Here is a 20,387-nt window from a genome sequence, read left to right on the forward strand (position 1 = left end):
GTTTATTACGCCACTCTCTTTTATGGAGTTTTCCAAAAGCACTGTTATAAAACTGACAATAATGTACACAGTGCTTTCCAATGGTAACATCCTGAACAATTGTTAATAATTCTGGGTAATGCATCCTATATAACAGTCTAAATCTGTGACAGAAATCCCACAAGATAACACAGCACACATTAGCATTGTTTGGACAGATTACACCTCCTAGAGTCACAGTCGCATCCGGGGGAGCAAGAGACTAGAGCTTTATTTTTTACTTATTTTGCTTTGGGTAGCCCCAACCAAACCATATAACTTCTAATATACTCTTAATATACTATACCTCTTAGTACACCTACCTAGTACACTTTAAAACACAAGGGTCTAAGAGAAAGATGCTGATTACTAGCTATATTTAGCCACTACCTTCTTGTAGAGTAGGATTCCTCAATTTAAAGTGGCAGAAGACGAATATTCACACCAAAGTTGACTCTTTGACCTTAACTAATCTATTTTCTCCAAAGCATTGTAAGTCATGCAATGTAATTAAAAAACTGGACATGGAATTGTCTGTATTTTACATCACTGACATATCTAGTCCTCTATTCCTTATTATACAATCTTTAAAAGCTCTTATGAATCAAATAATTTTTACTACTATGGAAACCACATCATATAATCCTTATTGTAAACCTAAATAATACAGGTTTTTCACCCTCATTACTGCAACTAGAAAGCTCCTAAAGAATGTCACCAATGGACAATTAGCTTTCAAATTTCTACTTTAATACATAGATAAAGTATAAGCATTTGTTTGTGTGTGGCAACATCTTACTTTATTTTAAGCAGTTAATTCCTTTCCTTCCCACCTTGCTTGCATACCCTCAAGGTCTTAATATTAGATATTAAACAAACCTTAGTCATTTTACACTTCACCTCCCTCTTCACGACCATTCCAGTGGTGCAAGACCTCACTTGTCCCAGCTAGAACTCAATTTCTTGAACATGACTAACCAAAACTGAACAGATTCAGTTTTTTGCAATGGCACCCAACAGTTCCCTGTTTGACTGGAAATACTTGATCTAACATATCTGCAGACCTAACTTGATCTTTTTAACAGCTGTATTGGCAGCTCACAGTCATCCTATGATTTGTGAATATTCCAAGGTTCTTCTTCAATCTCTTCTAACAGATAGAATCAAAGTTTCTAGTTTGGGTTATTGGTCTCAAAGCACCTAATCATTCAATATCCTTGAATTTCATCCCAGTTTTTTACATCACTTCTTTAGCCATCCAGCTCTTCCCTGCTGTGTCCTTTGCATATTCCTAATACATCAAAATTCCATCTTAACCAACATGAAAATACAACAATAAGTCTGCAGGATGAGACCAATGTCAGTTGTTCCCAGATCATCTTTTCTTCAGTCAGAAGGTTCCTGCTAAGCCAGAGGACAACCATCAGCAGCAGATAAACACCTTCCCTGCTGCTCAGCCTGAGCATTTTACAAAACAGAACACAAAGTACGTTACAAACTCCAGTCAAATCCTATGAGTCACCATCAGTAACAACCTTGATTGCTGCAGAAATCTCCATAATAGTGCAACATCTACTCCCACCTCCTTTCTAGGTAGATTGTAGCACATTTTACAGTTCTGATATAAATCTGTGTTTTTAACAAATTCTCATTTGTCATAGCTCTTCTTTAGTAAAAATAAATTAGACCTTTAATATTAAGTTAATCACATTTATTAATAAAAACTGAAGCAATCCTGACAAAATGAAGCTGAATTATATTCCCTGCATTAAGCATACCACAGTATTTCTGAAGCAAACAGTTAAGAAACTAGGAAAATGGAGAATGATGAACACACTGCCACAGGAATGTGGTATCTCACGGACTAGTCAGGGGTTCAATAACTTTTTTATGCAATACAGGCTAGTCTAAATAAGACTGAAATAGATATTACTAATACGTAGTAGAAGATTTTATTTACTGTCTATCTAGCCATTAGCCCAATTGCCTTTTACTTTTCACCTCTCCTTTTTAATAACTTTGCTACTCAAGCAACCTTATGTTTTAAAGTCAAGTATGGTTCTAAAAATGCTACAAAAATTGTAGCATTTGGTTGGCTAAATGAAACAGAACAAATAAGGGAAAACAAAGACTAAGACATCTCACTACTCACTCTAGGACCTATTATTTCACCTCCAGTACAGCTCCAAGTGGTTAAACCTTGACCTTTACAAATTAATCAGCACAGTATATAACCAAATTCTTATGTATTTGGGATTTTTTTTTTATGAAATTGAAGGATTTTATTTTTACAAGAGCCCTAGTAGCAACACCTACATTTTACTTTGTGTTTAAAGAAAAATCCTGAGGAACTCCTGAAAATATTTCAGCATTTAAACAAGCTCCTTATTTTCATCACCCATAGAAGCATTAAATGATTTCTGGGAAACTGTTCTTGCACCTAAACCCCTTCCCTATTTTACAACCACCACTTGAGCTAGTATGGTTTCTAGATCACATAACAAGGAACACTTTTTTTTTTAACAGGATTGGTATGGAATGCACTCCCACAAAACGAAAACCTTTGTGGGTTGTTTAAGAATCCATGTGAGAAAAATGGAAATTTGAACAGATTCATGTAAAGTCACAGCAAAGTAATGCAGAAGCAAATGTTAAAACATTAACAGTGACTCACTCTGGATTTAATTAGTGTCAATGGGCTCAGTGCACTGTGCAGCTTACACTCACATCATTGTGCACAGGGATGATAAACATCAAATTCTGATGTTTGCTGATGAAGACATCTTTCTGTATCCTTGGAGAAAGAAAAATGAGGATGAAAATGAAAGAAAAGCACTGCAAAAATGAAACAAAAATTACAGGCACCCATTCCAATGAAGAAAACTTTTTTTTTTATTCTACTATTTTCAGGGAAGATGTTATTGCTTATCTTTGACTGCAAACTCCCCCTGTTGCAAAAGCCCTTGAACCATTCAAATGCTTTGTCTGATGGGGACAGAGACTGACACAATCAAGTGGCATATCAAGGTATTTTGAAAGAATTTTTTTATAACTTTCAGATCTTTCTAAAGGAAATGATGCACCAAAATGCAGCAAAGGCACATGAACAGAATTACAGTGCTTTGCTTCATGCCTTAATACATAAAAGTCCTTTAATTCTGTTTCTTTTTACCATAATAAAACATTTTTCCACCTTTAAAAAAAAAATTCTTGATTTTTTTTCCCCAAAATTTAATGCTGGATGGATACTATTCTCAGAGAAATACGATAGCTGGAAGCTGTATGGCGCTTACCTATACAAAGCTCTGTACTCACAACACTATTGCTTTTGATATTGCATATATGTATATAGCTTTTGAGCAATGAGGCTCAGATTATCTGAAGCAAAATTAGTATGTTGCCAGCTTTCATAGCACTTAGAACATTTTTATCACCTCCCCACCTCTGAAGACACATTGCTATCTAAAAATTAAATTTCACCTGAAAACAGAAGAAAGGTGCAACAAAAAGAAGTTCTTTTTTTTTGAAGACATGATTTTTAAACCAATTTTGTTCTAGATTTGGCTTATGCTTTTTAATATTTGAAGCACCAGCTGATTACCGGAGTTAGAGCTGTAATGAATGACAGTTCAAAGACGATATGCCGGTAGCTTCCCCTTCCTTCATTTCTTTCCTTACAAAGCCATGATTAGGACAGTCATGGCCTATGCTGTTCATCTGGCCGCTTGCTCACGTGCCTCTTCACCTACCTTCCTCTTCCACTCCCCACCACCTCCAGCCTCTCTCCACACCTGTCTATGGCTGACAGACAGGAGGGTAAGCAACCCTTCACTCGCCCCTCCAACACAACCCCACCGGTACTCCGAGCACCCCAGGCCAGGCAGAGGTTGCAGCTGCTCCAGAGATGCTTTTGGCTCTGCCACCGCACCCCTACGGCCGCAGTAACTCTTCAGCCGCCAGGAGACGGGCCCGCCGCACTCGCTTCAAAAATAAAAGCTGCAGGGAGCAAAGGCAATGCCATGGCGTCGCCAAAATGTGTGTCACCCTGCCATTTTATGGTTTTCCCACAGTGGATGCTCACAGGTGGCGAGGACGCTGCTGGGTAGGTTTCTTTACCGCTGCCTCATTGCTGCCCCAGCGCCACCAGCGACGCCCACTTGAGTCTGCACCGCCTGGAAGATGGTGCAACACCGGCCGTGCGCTGAAACACGGACCGGGCACGGCCTGGGGGACAGGGGACGCTGACACAATCCCAAAGCTCCTACGGGCACGCCGGGACCGGGGCGAGGGCGGGGAACAGGCGGCTGGCAGCGGGCAGCAGAGGCGCGGGGGACGGCCCTGAGGGGCGGCGAGGGGGCGGCGAAGGGGCGGCGGCGCCCGGCGGGCCCCGTCCTCCCTCTGGCGGCGGCCGCTCCCCGCAAGGCTGGCACCGTCCCGTCCCCTGCCCGCGTCCGTCGGTACCTGCGCGGCGTGCGCGGCCGCGGGCGGCTCCCCGATCCAGAGCGGCTCCCTGAGGAGGTGCTGGTGGCTCAGGCACTGCTTCAGCGCCGACGGCACCGTGCCCATGGCGAGCGCGCCCGCCGCAGGACCGGCGCAGCCGCTCGGCCCGCGCGCGAGCGGCGCCGCGATTGGCGGAACGCGGGCGCCGCCGCGTCCCCTCCCGCGCGGCTGCGGCGGCCGCCGCCTCAGCCGCCTGAACCCCTCACAGCGCCGCTCGCCCGTGCTCGCCTCCCCGAGCCCCCGGCGCTGGGTGCCCGCGCTCAGGGCGGGCTTGGCCGGCGCCGCAGCAGCTGCAAGGGTGGGGCGGGCGCGCGGGAGAAACCCCTGAGCAGAGACGCGGCCCGGGACGCGGCGGGCACGAGCGCGAGGACAGGCGGCCGTCCTGACCCGCGTGTCCGCTGACACGGCCGCGGGACACGGAGCCCAGCCGGAGCTGGCACGGCTTTAGGCAGAAAGGCGAAAGAGAGGAGCAAGGAGAAGGGACAGGGCTGCTTCTACACCAAGCCGCGTGCCCTCTTCCCCATCCCGGCGCCGAACACGGCCCTGATCGCTCGGCCGTCCGGGTGACACGAGGCTCTATACGCACACTTCCATTTCTGCTTTCCACTTGGATAGCAGAAACTTAAGTGCATAGCAAATGGAATACTGTTCAGATTTCAACAACTCTCTCCGCAGCAGCAGGTTATATTTTGTCAACTCCTTCAGCATTCAATGTGTCAGCCAACTTTCCAAAAACCCCTCAAGCGAAATACCGAATGCACTGGAAATTGTTTCTGGATCATTTCTTTTCTGGGGTATCAGGGATTTTTTTCTTAAATTGACTAACCTTTCTCTCAGTAATTTTCTGCAAAAGATTATCAGGTTTACTGCCAAGTCTCTGTTTCAGTCGTTCACAGACAGGCGTGATGCTCTCAAAGCTGCGTATTTTTCTTTTGCTGTTTTGCATTTCATGCGTGTTGTTCTGTGCATCCAAAAATGGTGTTTCCATCGCCACTGTAAACCAAAACTGGATGCTGATTGATTGGCTGGGAAATTTTTGTTTTTCAAGGGTATTGATGGCTTCTCAGAAATAAAATATTTCAAATACAATTTTAAAATTTAATTTAAAATATTGCTGGTGGTCATCTCTGCAATTTCAAGTCTTTGCCAGGGGGTTTATCTACTGACTGCAATATGATGCAGTTAATATCTTTTTTTCCTTCTTCCAGTAAAATATTTGTAAATTCAACATTCTTATATTTTCGCAGTTCAAAAATCCACTAAGTTTCCATTAAATGCTGACGCTGGGTACTTGCTTTGATCTTGTTACCCATAAAATTAGGGATAAAATGTAGAAAAGCTGACCAAAAAATCAAGCCTTTCTCTTTTGTTTCCCAGTGAGAGACAGTTTACCAACGATGTGGTATACATGAAGGAAAAACAACTTTATTAAGATTTAAAAAAATTGTTTTTCTTTTTCGCTTTTCTGTACATTTCATAGCGAGTTGGAAAAAGGATAAAAACTGCAATTGCATGGAAGTTAGAGAATGTGAATGAAGTGTACCTTGCTTGCCTACGTACCTGACCTGTTCATAAGTTACTCAAGTACCAAAGTGAAATTTCGTATGGCCTTTAATCAGCTTTCTTACAAATATCTCTGAAATTAGCTGCGTTGTAACTCTCTGCAGGTAGCTTAGACATCAGACTGCTATCTTCTCCCTGTTAAATCCCTTCCAATGGTATCACCTCTGTGTCTGTCACTATTTCTATGAAGATAACAATAAAACATACCGCCAGATTAAATGCCATTTTTGTAGGGCTTAAAGCTTCAGTAGACTCTTCCACCCTATGCCCACTGTGAATATTTTCTGACACAAATCCACTTTAAGACTCAGAGTGCCAGCAAATATGCAGAAAAGGAGCATCTTTATCTGAAATCCGGGTGGTATTGGGCGGAGAAGGAAAATATAACAGAGATATATTCTAGAGTAATTCCGAATAAACTTTCTCATGCAACAGTTTCTCACTGTTTCTTTTGTGTTGTACCTCTCATTCTCCCTGCAATCAGCATTTGTTCTTCACCCTTGCCAATTTGGCACTGAATTTTTCAACTACTCCTAAATCCATGCAAGGAGTTGTTTCAAAATCAAGAGATGTATGAATAAAACACATTCATCTGAAACTTGCATGTTTCTCGGGAGAAGAAGAATTGTGATAATTTATCTTTTGAAAAAAACCCTATGTGTTAAAAGCTTTAGAGCTGAAAGGAATTGTTATTGTTAAAAACAAGTCACGTAGGTCAGTAGGGTGTGAAAGTATCTCCAAGAAGATTGTATGTTAGGCATGTGCAGTCATCCTGATACTGTTTTTGCTTGCAGGGGCTACAAAATTTACTCCACCCCACTTTGTGAGTTAACATGGAGGCAAATACAGTACAATATGATGTTTAACCTTGTCTACTTTTAGTGATAATACCAGTATATTTATTAACTGAAGGGTTTGCAAAATCACGTAAAGAATAATGGACATTTCTGGCAGATCTTTCTGTAGCAGCACATGGGCCTCTCGTAGTCTGGACATGCCCTATGCTGTTCCTTATTTTGATTCTGCATATCTTTAGTTCAACAATGGCGTTTTGGAACAACTTCAGTTTACTAGAACACATGGAAGAACTCAGATGTGTTTAGTGGTGTATCAGGATAGTGAGTAGAAATTGCACATTTTGGCTTTTGGCTTTCCATCTGTCTCTTAAAACTATTTATCATTCTGATATTCTTCTGAATTTATCATTGTCATTGACTCACACTGTGTTCTGGTCAAAGGTCTTAAAACGTTTATTAAAAGGAATGCTTTTCACTAAAATAAATAATCTCTCATAAAAGTCATGCCACCAAGCCAACCAGATGGGAAGAACAGGCAAATTTGTGTAATACAGAATAACTTCAAATACTACCACAAGAGATGTTTCTGTACTCCTTATTGTTCCCATACAGTTACACTGGTAGTTGGCAGTCAGATCATTAGGAGTGGAAACATAAAGCTGTTGGATTTCCTGCAGTGTGACACAAAACCTTGGCCAAGAAAGGCATGGTAAAAATAGGTTGATCGTTTATAAGCATCTAAAAGAAAATAAGAAAGTTGTTTAAAGAGTGATTTGATGACAGCAAGAAGGACAGAATCAGAAGCAAGGGAGCTATTCATACTGCTGATAATCATAAGTGCCAAACTGGCAAGTAGCCAAGGTGCCTACTAGGCAGGGATCAAAGACACATATGGTGAGTCTCAAACAACAAATAAGCCATAGAATTCTGGCAAGCATTGAAGGAATAATATGCTCCAGCCCTGACAAAGAAGATGAGGGCTAAAGAAAAAACAATGGGGCTACCAATACTGGATCATACCTCAGGGAAAGCAAAGCTTTCATCATTTCAGTTTTATTGGAGAAAAATGCAGATAACTTCTCACATATGGTAGGTCTGGTTGATCTAAATTGATGGGAAGTGTAACACAATGTTAAAAAATATCCTTTACAGTTGTGGCAGTAAATCAGTGTTCCATTAGCTGTGGCATCATTCAGAGACGGCATTCTTCAGAGAGCTAGTAATAGATTTACTTTGCCAAAGTAAGACTATATCCCAGGTGATAGACACCTGGCATTCGAAACAGACACAATCAAGAAGAAAGTCCAAGTTACGTCTTGCCAGATGTTGAATCCTATTCTATGTTCTTTTCTGTTCTTTCACTTATTAAGTCAGATGGCAGGTTTTTTTGCCAACTACATCACAACGTAAAACAAATAAACAAAAAAAAGGAAACATTTTATTCTCATGCTACTAGACAGCATTCAATAGGAAAAGAAGGAAATCCTGTGAATGTAGACCTGGTTTCATAATCACGACAGTTATACATACGTACGCAGAGTCATAAAAGAAAGAGGCATATCATTTGCTATGCTGTTTTACATTCATAAAGGGCAATGACTTTTACACTGGTAAGAATGGTATTCAGCAGCCCTTTGGGTCTTTGGGTGGTCTCCAAAGTACCAGCACTACATAGCTCCATATAACTGTTATGAGGCATATCAAAGACAGCAGAGAATTGCAGCAGAAAGTCCTTATTTATGGATAACATTTTCCATTTGAGTTGTTTCCATAACTGACAGAAATGCTGATGAACCAAATGTGTCCTTTGTCTGACTCCATCATTAAGACTGTAATTTCTTTGTCTCAGTGACCTGACCTACCACTCAGCAGTATCAGGAGAAACTATGACCCAATTCCTGAATGGATTTTCAAGGTGCTATTATAATATTTAAGAAAATATTTCCTTTTCAGAGCAAGTATTTTGCCTACTGTTACACAGACTTCATTTCCATCTCTTTTTTCCACATAAATGCAGTTAGTATCTCCATCTCCACCCAGTCTTCCCTGCCAATAAATACTGATGTGATTTCTTATATGGATTATAAGGTGCAATATGCAGTAACCTCTGATTTCCTTCTTCCCTTTATGTTGTTAAGAGCAAACAAAATAGCATTGATTGTCAGTGAGGCCAGTTTTCTTGCTTTTCCAAGAAGTGACCCCTTCACATCCTGTAGGATAAAGAGAAACTATGAGTTACCCTTAGGAAATATTTACTGAATAAAGAGATGCTGGAACAGCTTTTATGCTATATCCATTTCTTTTCAAGTAAAGAGCATTTATCAGAGTTTAGTCAAAACGGGGCAAAATAACCACCTGGAAAGTGTACCTGCACTGCATTCTGGGAATAGTGCTTTCCAAACAGGAAAAAAGAGTTGAAGATCTGCACCTTTTCTGTTCTCTTAGGGAGCAGTTCTTCTGATTTATTTTAAATACCTATTTTAGTATCAAATGAACCATATTCTATGAACCATATGCAATTTCTCTATTTCAAACTTTTCCAGCAAGTGAAAATCAATTAGGCATTATCGAATAAAGCACAAATATATGTAGACAATATGAATCCAAAAGTTAAATTTATCCTTTTTTGTTTTGTTCTTCTAGTTTCTAAGTTAATGTGCAAAACTTACTTTTTGGGAATAAGTGTTTGAATTTTTTTTAAAGCATTGGCCTTGTAACTGTCCTTTTAAAATTATTTGGGGTACTCAACTTCCATGGCCTTGGCATTAAATTGTTGCAGAGCAATAGTAACAGCTTAATTTCTAATATAATGGCCTGTCTGACACTATAATTTTTCTATTTCTTCTGTCACCAACATTACTCAACTTAGGAAAAAAAAAATTAAGTTTTCTGGTGCAGTATAAACTTGCCTAATTTGGCAAATAAACAGTAAAAAAGGCAGAGTTATTGTTGAAGAGACAGAGCAAAGTTTATGTTTGCACGTAAAGGATGAGCTTGCCAAGGTAGTTTGCTCAAGGTAGTTTCATATGGCAGTCTCATGTTTTTCAATTTAATTCATGTCATTTTGCCTAAATAATGTGTAATTAAAATGCATATCCATAGTAACTGAATGCAGTTGTTAAATTATCAACACAACAAAAACTTTTGGACAGCATACTACTAAATAATGAAAAATAAATTGAAATAGTGTGTAATGTAGAATAAAAACAAATATCACATGCACCATAACACAAAGTAATCTGAGATCACCGAGTAAATGTGTGCATCATTTATTTCTCCAGTTCTGTTTGTATTTAACTTCAGAGTCAGATTGCAGTTTTCAGCTGAGTCCTGTGATGTAAAATCCTCTTTGGTAGTATGCATAAGTTAAGAAGAGAATTGTGGGATTTGGCTTCAACAGTAAAGACTGAACCAAGCAAATGAATATTGTAACTCTAGAAGAAAGGCTGACATAGGAAATACTGGAATAGTATTGACATTCAGTGATTCCCCTTTCAGCATAATAGTAGTAACAGCACAATAAAATAAAATGCTTGGAAAAACTCTCAGGTTTTTTACATCTTATTTCAGCATCTTCATCACTAATACAAGATGTAATCGCATAAAAATTAATGTGCACTACTTGATGTTGCAATTGGAACAATTAGCACGTTCTTGAATTCACAACATCTTTAACATAAATTTATTTGTAAACTTCATCGGGGGAAAAAACTGAAATACCTTTAAATTAAAATGCTAATGTCAAATTGTGAAGCAGAATACATCATATTGTTGTTACATTTAGGGACCCACAGTGTTGCTTAAGCAATATTCTGTGAAAGACAACAGTGTTCTTCTTTTTCATAACAAGAATGCCATTTGCATTTTCAACCATTCCATGCTAGCCTTAGTTATTTCTTTCCCCAATTTAAAACACAATTTTTCTCCAAAGCAGGTGTTTGTATACCAGAATGAAAAGGGATTTGTTTCACATGGTAGGTCTGGGGGTTTTAAGGTCTATGTGTCAGCTCATAGAATTATTGCATGTTTTAGGTTGGAAAAGACCTTTAGGATCATTGAGTCCAACCGTTAACCCAGCACTGCTAAGTCCATCACTAAAACACGTCCCGAAGTGCCACAATTATGTATCAACACAAAAATTAGCAATTTTCTTAAGAAAATTCACAATTTTCTCATATTTCTGTTTGGAAATAATGCGTTAGTGTGGTCCAAGTACAACAGGGTGTTGGTTTTAGCTGGGTTGGAGTAACTTGCTTTCATTGTAGCTTTTGTGATGCTCTGTTATGGATTTGTAACGTAAATGGTGTTGATAACACACCTATGTTTTAGCTATTGCTGATCAGTGTCAAAAACACAGTTTTCTCACTTTTACCCTTTTGTTTCTCTCCTCCATCCCATTGTGGGGGAGTGAGCAAGTGGCTGTGTGGGGATGAGCTGCATACCATGGTTAACCCACAACAAACTGATACAAGAGTCTATCTGCATGAGATTGCAGAGGATTGAAATAAGTATGGACCGCATTAGTCACACCTCCTACTTAAGGCACTTAAATCAGGCATTGCAGCATTTATGAGCCTTTAGAGAGATTTAGGCTGCATTTTTGTACCTTAAGAGTAGGGAACTAGGTGTCCACATCACCTTCAGGGAGTAGTTTGGAGCAGTTTAGCTACAGACTTGCTTTTCCACTGCAATTAGAGAAACTTAGGTGTCTTCTAGGCAGGGCAGCATGTTCACATGTTGAACAAGTAGCCACTGAAGTTTGACCAGTAGGAAACATCAAGCACTGACGAATAGCCACAAAGTTGCTGGCTGAGTTTGAGAAGCCTTCAGAGTATTGAACCCACACTTCCCATTTACTAGGAGGCAATCCTAAATGCCAAACCAAATGTTGACACTGGATCACTGTGCAGCCAGGAATTTGAGTAATAAGGAATCAAAAATAATGTATAGAATATTTTATTAAGTTTTATGGTAATACACAAGTGTTACAGTTCTGAGTTTCCTTTGACCTTGGCATATTGCTGGTCCTAGTGCAGAAAGATTCTTAAAGATCTATAGTTTTCCTTGAGGTCAACAGGTAAGAAGACTTTTGGACTTAAGACTATTGCGTTTGGGGTTTTTATTTGTAAAAAGTTTTTGTTTCTCTTCTGCACATAGGGAACTTCAGTTAAAATTTTTGAGGTGTTTTGCACCATGTTAAGGAACATAATTTGACCCAATGCTTCAATTATTATAAATCAGATTTGTTATTCTGAGCTCAAGGAGAGAGCTAACAAAGGTAAGAGGTAGTTTGAGTTTTTATACTCCTTTTTCAGTGGGCCATTTGAGGAACATGAGGGAAGGGGAACAGGTCACCATGGGACACCAGAAGGCCCAGTACAGACAGGAAAGACAGTATTGTAGCCAGAGGCAGTAGGACTGCTCCAATGCTTGACAGCCAGGAAGGGAAGCTTTAACTTTCTTTCACAATTGGTCCCAGAGAGACTTTGGCTCTTCAGCCTCATTAACATCCATTTCCTGTTGCTTGCCATAGTGTTGTCATCACACATGTTTGTGAGACAATGAACTCATGTTCCCATTGTAAACACAGTGATATTTACCTGTGGTACATTTGTGTCTGAAGTAGTGACCACTATATTTAATTTACCAAAACTTTTCTGTTACAGAGGTATGTCCAACTGTTTCAAAAAGAACAGGGATCTCCACGTCTTGTAGCAAGAATTTGGAGTTTAGCAGCAGTATAGCCAGGAGTCAAGAACCAATGAATATCAGTTTAATTTCTAAAATGTTGAGAAATGTGATTTTCTAGCTATGTTTTGCTCTTTTATACTTACCAGGGGCTAACAGCTAAGCAGTTTAATATTCCAGTTGCTCCGAGCAGATTTTGCTCTTACATGTTGATCCAGCACAGGAAACAATACTGAACCTACATCTGGAACCCACATAACTCCGTTCCTGCCACTGGTCCACAACAAACACTTTCAAAGAGTAAAGATTAGTGAGACACTAAAGAGGAGTTCTGGAATAAAAATAAAATTTCATGCTTCTGGGCTTCAGACAGTCTCTAAGTATTAGGGTTTAGGATGAGACCTCCTTAATAGAGAAATAATCAACATCTGCCTACTGTAAGGGGATTTTGCACCTTTATGTAAAACATCTGGTGCTGGCTACCATCACGGACAGGATGCTATGCTTCATAGATTATACATCTGATGCGTATGGTTTTTATAGTATGGATAGAAAGTTCATAGAATGCTAATTCAGAGAATGCAAGTTCTAAAGGAATTCAGTTGTACCTGTGGACTATTTTATTTCTACTAAAACAATGATTTCCAGCAAGAGATCATTCAGGTAATGCATATAAGATGCTAATGATGACCATATGAACATATATAACCATGGTTGCATGTTTGCCTTGAGCTTGACTGCATCAAGACATAAAATAAAATATGGTTCCTATCCCAGTTTATCAAATTGACAGAAGAGAACAGAAATAGGGGAAGGGAAAGGTAGTCATACAAAAAACCTGAGTTTAAAAAGCCTTTTATTCACAAAAAATGTACAATATAGCCAGTCCTGTTCCTTTAAGACAGAAGCAACTAGGAAAATATGGTAGGAGGGTGCAGAATCTCTTGCTGTTCTCTCTTTATCTTTGACATGATTTTAGGAATTAGCATGTTAATTATGAAGAAGTGAATGCATTGCTAAAAACATTTTAAGAAAATAAAGAAATAATCTTTGTTTGTCATGGTTAGATATCTGAACAAAGCAGATCGGGGAATAGGCGGGGGTCTATGAAGTTGAAAGTAAAATTCTAATCACAGGGGATAAATTTTACACTTATGAGGGCTCCACCCAGAAAACAGTTGTATGGAAAAGGAAAAAACAGTTGAAGTGTCTTTTCTGCTGGAAAATGTGAAGCAATCAGCTAATTAACGAGTATTTAATGATGAATAATTCACCACCTTTATTCTCATTAATCCTGTAGTCTGCCGAGATAGATTTGGGATCCTTCTGTAGAAACATGAATGATCTGTAAGGGTGGTAATTATTGTGTTATATTCAAAATGTGGTTTATCTGGAATGTACTGTCATGAATTATTGTGCAGCTGGTACTATAGATGTGGAATGAATATCAAATCACTACAGACATGGAATATAAGAATGAATTAAAGAATTAAAGGAATATGAAATTAAAGGAATATGAAATTTTTACTGTCAGTGGGTGTTAAAGGTCTATAAACAACATCAATGACTTGGGCTTTCCAAAGCACAAATCAAAGTAAGAGTGAATGAAGTCCATAATCAATGAGATGCACATTGAGGATTAATTTAGCATAATTAAAATAAGTGGCCTGTTCTAGATATTATGTAAACAATTCCAACAAATACAGAGAAAAGCATTTGAAAGATATGTCTATGAAAAAAAATAATATACCTTGCTTAAATAGATAGTATAGCTAGTCTGAGAGAAAAAGTGAAGTGGATATTATTGAAAACGTGTTTCCTAGGAATAATATCTGCAAACAGTGATTCAGCTTTTAAAAACAAAGTTCAAATTATATTCCCATACCATTAAGAAATCAAATGATTCCTTTGATTCCTAACACATGTCATCATGACAAATCAGAAAAGTCTGACTTTTCAACCAAGGTTAAAATTGAGTATGTAACATTTTTTCCTTAAAACAAAGGATGTATCTCATGTCAGGTAGAACATTTCAGATTCATAAAAATATTCTTGTTACAGTGCATATTAAGGCAATTTAACGAGATAGAGATTATTTTGTTTGCATAAAATATCTTGGAAGCTAAGAGCTTAGCAGAATTCTAAGAAGTAGTACTGCCTATGTGCATGAAAATATAGCTATAAAAGAAAGGTTAAAAATATAATAATTATTTACCTAGTTGATACTACATGGAATTAGAGAGTTTCACTTACAAGCAAATTTAAATTATTCATCATTGTCTGATTTTTTATAATAACCTATGGATTCCAGATCCTGAGACAGGTTACTTACTAGATAGACCTTACAGCTGGTGTTTAGTTGTATCTTGATATGAACAGAAAGAGGTGTCTTAATCTGATGTAAACAAAGTAATGTTTTTAATATGGATACAAATCAGGTCTTGATTTTAGAGGCTTAGTTTCTCCCTTTTATAATGCCATAATGAATCTCTTCCATCTCTACCACTACAAAAGATAAGACCATATACAATAGCTGAAAAGACAGCAGCCATAATAACATGAACAACACATGCTCAGTTTTGATTTCACAATAGGTAACGTCACTTAGCAACAGCAGTGAGGGATGATGTCAGAAGACAATAAAGTTGATGGATATGTAGCTGTGAGAAAATCGACTTTATCCAGAAAAGGCTGCCTAACAGTAATTATATAAAGGATATCCAGGCAACAAGGGACAACTGACTTCATACAAGATATGACCCAAGACTTTGATAATGATTCATCTTTTTAGGGGGGGCTGCAGGCTAAGTAAACAGAACATCCTATTTCTGGTGTCACTCAGTACTCTGCAGAAGGAAGAGAGCTGGCTAACAGCCAGTCGTTTGCCTGGTTCCCATTCCTAGCCATTACTGGTGCACTGGTCTGTACAGAGACATACCCTTGAAGTCTAGTGTCCTGCCCTGTGATGCCAAAATACAATTGCAATGCAAAAGAAGTCATCTTGGCCTCAGAATTAGGATTTGCCCCAAAGGAGAAAAAGTACTTCCCCCCCCATACAATAAGAAATCCTGAAATCCTGTGTAATGACAAAGTAATTGGCCTTTGTACAGGTGTTACATCTAGGGTCTGGAGGAAGACAAGTTGCAAGATGTTCATTTTCGCTCTCCTCTTGCCCTACCCTATTATGTCTTTACTGATACATTCACAATAGATGCAAAGCTCACCTTTCTATGAAGTCCACTATACTGTTACCCCTACTTCCTTACTTATCACTGTCTCAAGAGCAGTCATAGCATTTAACACAGAAGTGTCCTACATGAAACTTCTGGCACACAAGGCTCAAATATATCTTACAATGTTATCTGTGGAACTCTGTCCCTGGGATTTTATACTGCTGCCTCTTCCTGCAGTGTTTACTTCCTCTATAGAACTGATAACAATAATAATGTCTCTGGAAAGTATAAACTCCCTTTGGAGTGGAATTTGTTCTTGAGATGCAAGATTTTAGTCACTAATTTTTGTTTATATGAGTATATTCTCAAAAACTAACACTAGAAGCAGTTCTGTGACTGTGATGGATAGGCACAAGAAGTTTTTGATCAGATGCAATATTTTTAGTAGCATTCATCAATACATTCAGAAAAAAATAGATAATCCCTTGGGCACATTAAGCCTTCCTAGTCCATCAATTTCTTGCTACAGGGATAAGGAAGTTGACTAGTTGACAGATACAGTGTTTTTATGAGAGGAGGACAAGTCAGAGTAATTAATATTGTTCTGCAGCAGCCAGTTTCTTCAGCCAGTTAATAGAATAAGAAGTTTAATGTTAGGGGAAAAAAAAAAAAGAAATATGTTTTGTCTAGTTTTACCAGATTATCTGGTAAAACAAACACAAAATTTGCTTCCTCTGGAATATGATCCTGTAGATTTCCATGTGTTCCTGTTAATTTAATGCCCTGTATGTAGTTTTACAGGTGGATTCATGAGCTGAAGCTGTTAAATTTAATTTCTAGCAAGCTAAATAGCTTATGGTCTAATTTTATTATTCATATTTCTGAACCTTAAGCACTAAGACATTGCCTGTAGGGATGTTTTAAACCAACACATGACTAATCTGGCCCATGAGAGTATGAGTAAAGGAGGGGCAATATATCCACAGCTGATCCCCAATGACTTTTTCTCATTATTCCCACAGTCAAAATAGTATCATTTTAAAATTAGTCCAATAATAAAGAATAAAGCTTGGTGACTAACCTGATGAACTGTTAAAAAAATTTAATAAAGCAAAACAAGACTGAAAGATAAAGTGGACTGGAAGAAGTCTTCTTGGCATCATTCCTCACCTTTGACAGACTCACCTGCTGTGAAAGGAGATAAAGGGCACTTCCCACTAAGATATAAACTTTTAAAACCCTGATCTGCAAGTTACAGAGTGTGGAAACCAGTCTGAACTGGGCCTTGTTCTCCAACTGAAATTTATTTTAAATCATTCTGGAATTTTGCAGACCCATACTAGTTTGGATACTTATCTTAAACTTAATGATAAAGTATATTTTCTCAAATGAAGCACCAGTCTTCCTTTAAAGCAACTATTCTCTTTTATATTTAAAGTCTATTTAAGTATTTCTCAGCAAAACGCCGAGTATGCATATTTTCTTCATGAAAAATTACAGGCAAACTGTGGTTCTGTTATTTGATGTATGAGTTATGCTCTAAATTACAACTGCTTTCAATTTGACCTATTTTGTTCAGGGGAAAACCTCCATATGGATGAAACCTCCTTCATGTTGGATGAATCCTTCAGAGACTTGCCACACAAGTTTGACAGAGCTCAGCAAATTTGGCAGGCTTAGCTCCAGAAAGGCTCAGGCTATGATAACCCTGGTGTGGCAGATCAGAAACAAAGTACAACAGGAAAGTGATACCAGGGATGCTTGCTTAGCACATGTCTGCAATATATTTCTTTTTACCAAGGTGCAGCCAGTTGTGCAGTATTGTAAACTGGCCTCTTACTGTAAAGCAAAAGCGACAAACCTGAAAATAGCAAGCCACCAAAACGTGTACAGTGTAAAGTTGATAGCAAGTCTGAAAAGTATATGTGTAATGTTAGCATAATGAAATGCAACTTTATGACTGTGTGACTAAAGGACTCTGTTTTGTGAGGTGCTGAGCACTCAACTTAAGACACATAATATTTTAAAAAAGGAGCTGTGCAAGGCATTTTATTGTGTCATCAGATCTGATTACCCAAAATAACAATGCTTGAGTGCATATATCCTATATGCCAACCTTATATGGAAGCTATTGAAATTTAAAAGCCTCAAGTCCATTGATCCCTCAACACCTCTAGTGTCTGAACAGATTATTACATCATCATCATGGCCAGTCTTCGTGAACGAAGATTTGGGAAAGGTCTTTACCCTTCAAGCCTGCGCAGTGGATTTTTTAGGTGAGACACAGTGTGCGCTGAACTGAGCCCACCCTTTAATCCTAAGGTTCATCTGCTGGGGCAGAGCGAGCTTGGACGGTGGCAGTGAGGTCCTCAGAATGTAGGTTTGTTTAGAGTGACCTTCTCTTAGATGGATGGCCTTACAGGGCTGACGAGCTCCATCTGCCCGGAGAAGTTCCCTGACCAGGAATCGAACCTGGGCCGCAGCGGAAAGAGTGCTGCATCCTAACCACTAAACCACCAGGGAACCCCCCTACAGATTATTACAATTTTATCCTAAATAACAAGATTATGTTACAGTAGAAAAGCATTAGCTACCTTGTTTAATGTAAATTTAGAAATCTATATAAATGTAGCAATTTATGCATAGGAAGCATTGGATTTTATAAGCATATGAGTTAAAAGATGATGGTTTCATCATAATTAGTTGGGAGGTGATTCAGATTCATAGACATGGATGCCTGATATCTTTAAGCACTGTAGTTAATAAGACATTTGTGTGAGGCTAATAAATATGAAATTAAAGAGGATGCATGCATTGAATGGAATGGGCAGACATGTGGGACTGTGACTTGTGCCTTTCTAGAATGGCTGTGCATCTACTTTGGTTGTCTAACAGGTGGTTTAAGGCTAATATAAATAAATAAATAAATAAATAAATAAATAAATAAACAGCTCCAGGCCCTCTGAATTTTAAGCTCTGTCTCATGTTCTGTGACAACAGCTTCTGTTTTGATTTTCTAATGAACAAACCAGAAAGGAAAGGAAGGGCATCCATATATATCACACCATCTTACTTACTCAGCTATGGATTTTGCATAATGCAGCAAGGTGAAACAACTTTTCTGTTTGGTCAGTCTTTTTTATTTTGTATTTTCCATGTGGCAGTGGGGAGTGTCGAAATCTATAATATAATATCATAAAGATTTGGTCTTCTCATTCTGAGAATCATCCGCAGTGTTTTTATTTGCCCAGAATTAATGATTCGTTCTTTTGGAATTATAGATTTTGGACCTGATGACTTCCATATTGCTACAGTGAGAACTGATTTTGTTGGCTCGCAGTAGTGTCAAAAAGACACAAGAATTTTAAAAGATAAACCATAAAAATATTAAACCTATATTTTACATTTTTCCTCTATTTGTATTTTGAAGGGGTATTTTCTTTTTATTGTTATTTTCACAACAAAGTGCATCTAAAATATTGAATTTATCCATAACTCCAAAAGCCCAAATTTGAATTACAGCATATAATACATCAGTAGGCAGTTCAGAAAACTGGCCTTTTTAAACGTTTCAGAATGGCTGGAAATATCATCTGCCAAAAGCACATGGAACACCTCTTAAACAGATGCAGATCAATGTGCTACAAAGCACACTGAATTCAAGTGCCCTTTAAAACAGTTATCCAGCTTTAAATACAAGCTGAAATGAAAACCAAAAGACATTCATGAGACTGAAACACCACAGCTTGGACTTCCCCAGACTGTGTGCTGAAGAAAAAGGTGGACTGTAAAAAGTCATGAGCTGAGCTTCCATTGACCTTTGCTCTGCCTTATTAACCCTGAAGAGTGCAGTGCTTCAGGACTGTAGATAACTACAGTCATGCTTCAAGAAGAGATACTCCAGATTCAGGATACCTGCTAATGTGCATATAAGTAGCAGGGGGGAAAAAATGAAACATATTTCTTCTGGGTAGTTAAGCAAAATAAAGTGGTTTAGGAATAACGTTTCTTTCTGACAATAGAATTTTAAATTCATTTTTTTTAAACTCAGTGCAAGTTCCTTTTTTTGGTGGGTGTTCACCTATGTTTGTTTCACTGAAAAATTACAGGAGGCTGAAAAAGGGACAATGATCCTCATTTTTGTACTTCAGATTCTCTTCTGTAGGTTGAGAACACAGTTTTGAGAGCAGAGTCTTATTTTTCCAGAGCTCATACTGGAAGGAAAAGGAATAGCATGCTCCATTTCTAACCACTTCTTTGCCTTCCTTCTTTGCCCTTTTCCTGTGGTGACAGGTAAAGAAATTTTTGTATGGCCTACTCAAGCTATACCCTCTGTGGAATTATTGTATTTCCTACTGATTCTCACCAACAACAGCAGAAGCAAACCTGTTATTATTATTTCAAGTGAGCTACCTAAGTTATGTCTTGAACTTCTGACATAACTAGAATTACAGAAAATCCAGAAAAAGGTATGAAATGCTACTCTTTCCTAGCTTTACTGTTGATACTATCTTACCAGGTGCAAGATGGAGCCTCATAAATGCATATAAATGTGTGTTGTGTAAAGAGAGACATACAACTTGAAGTTTAGCAACCCATGTGATCTCTGCAAATAAAAAGGCAAATATCTGGTGGTGTTTTGATTCAA

At 38.5% G+C, this 20,387-nt stretch overlaps 1 protein-coding gene and 1 non-coding gene across 4 annotated transcripts in view; both read right to left on the reverse strand.

The window, feature by feature from the left end:
- HMGCLL1 (3-hydroxymethyl-3-methylglutaryl-CoA lyase like 1) overlaps positions 1-4,624 on the reverse strand; it is a 71,496-nt gene extending 66,872 nt beyond the window's left edge. For 2 of the 3 annotated variants that reach the window (XM_017814586.1, XM_017814587.1), the window contains exon 1: positions 4,480-4,624. In XM_017814586.1, the coding sequence (XP_017670075.1) occupies positions 4,480-4,584 (105 nt within the window). In that variant the 5' untranslated portion in view covers positions 4,585-4,624. Of the gene's footprint in view, positions 1-2,692; positions 2,732-4,479 lie in introns of those variants that run through there. The other variant, XM_017814588.1, reaches the window with a different exon arrangement.
- A 13,566-nt stretch (positions 4,625-18,190) lies between these two features.
- Positions 18,191-18,262, reverse strand: TRNAK-CUU. The gene has a single exon. It is a non-coding gene; the product is annotated as a tRNA-Lys (tRNA).
- Between the last annotated feature and the right edge of the window lie 2,125 nt (positions 18,263-20,387).

Source organism: Lepidothrix coronata, unplaced genomic scaffold, assembly GCF_001604755.1.
Source record: "Lepidothrix coronata isolate B3197 unplaced genomic scaffold, Lepidothrix_coronata-1.0 Scaffold45, whole genome shotgun sequence".
NCBI classification, from domain to species: domain Eukaryota; kingdom Metazoa; phylum Chordata; class Aves; order Passeriformes; family Pipridae; genus Lepidothrix; species Lepidothrix coronata.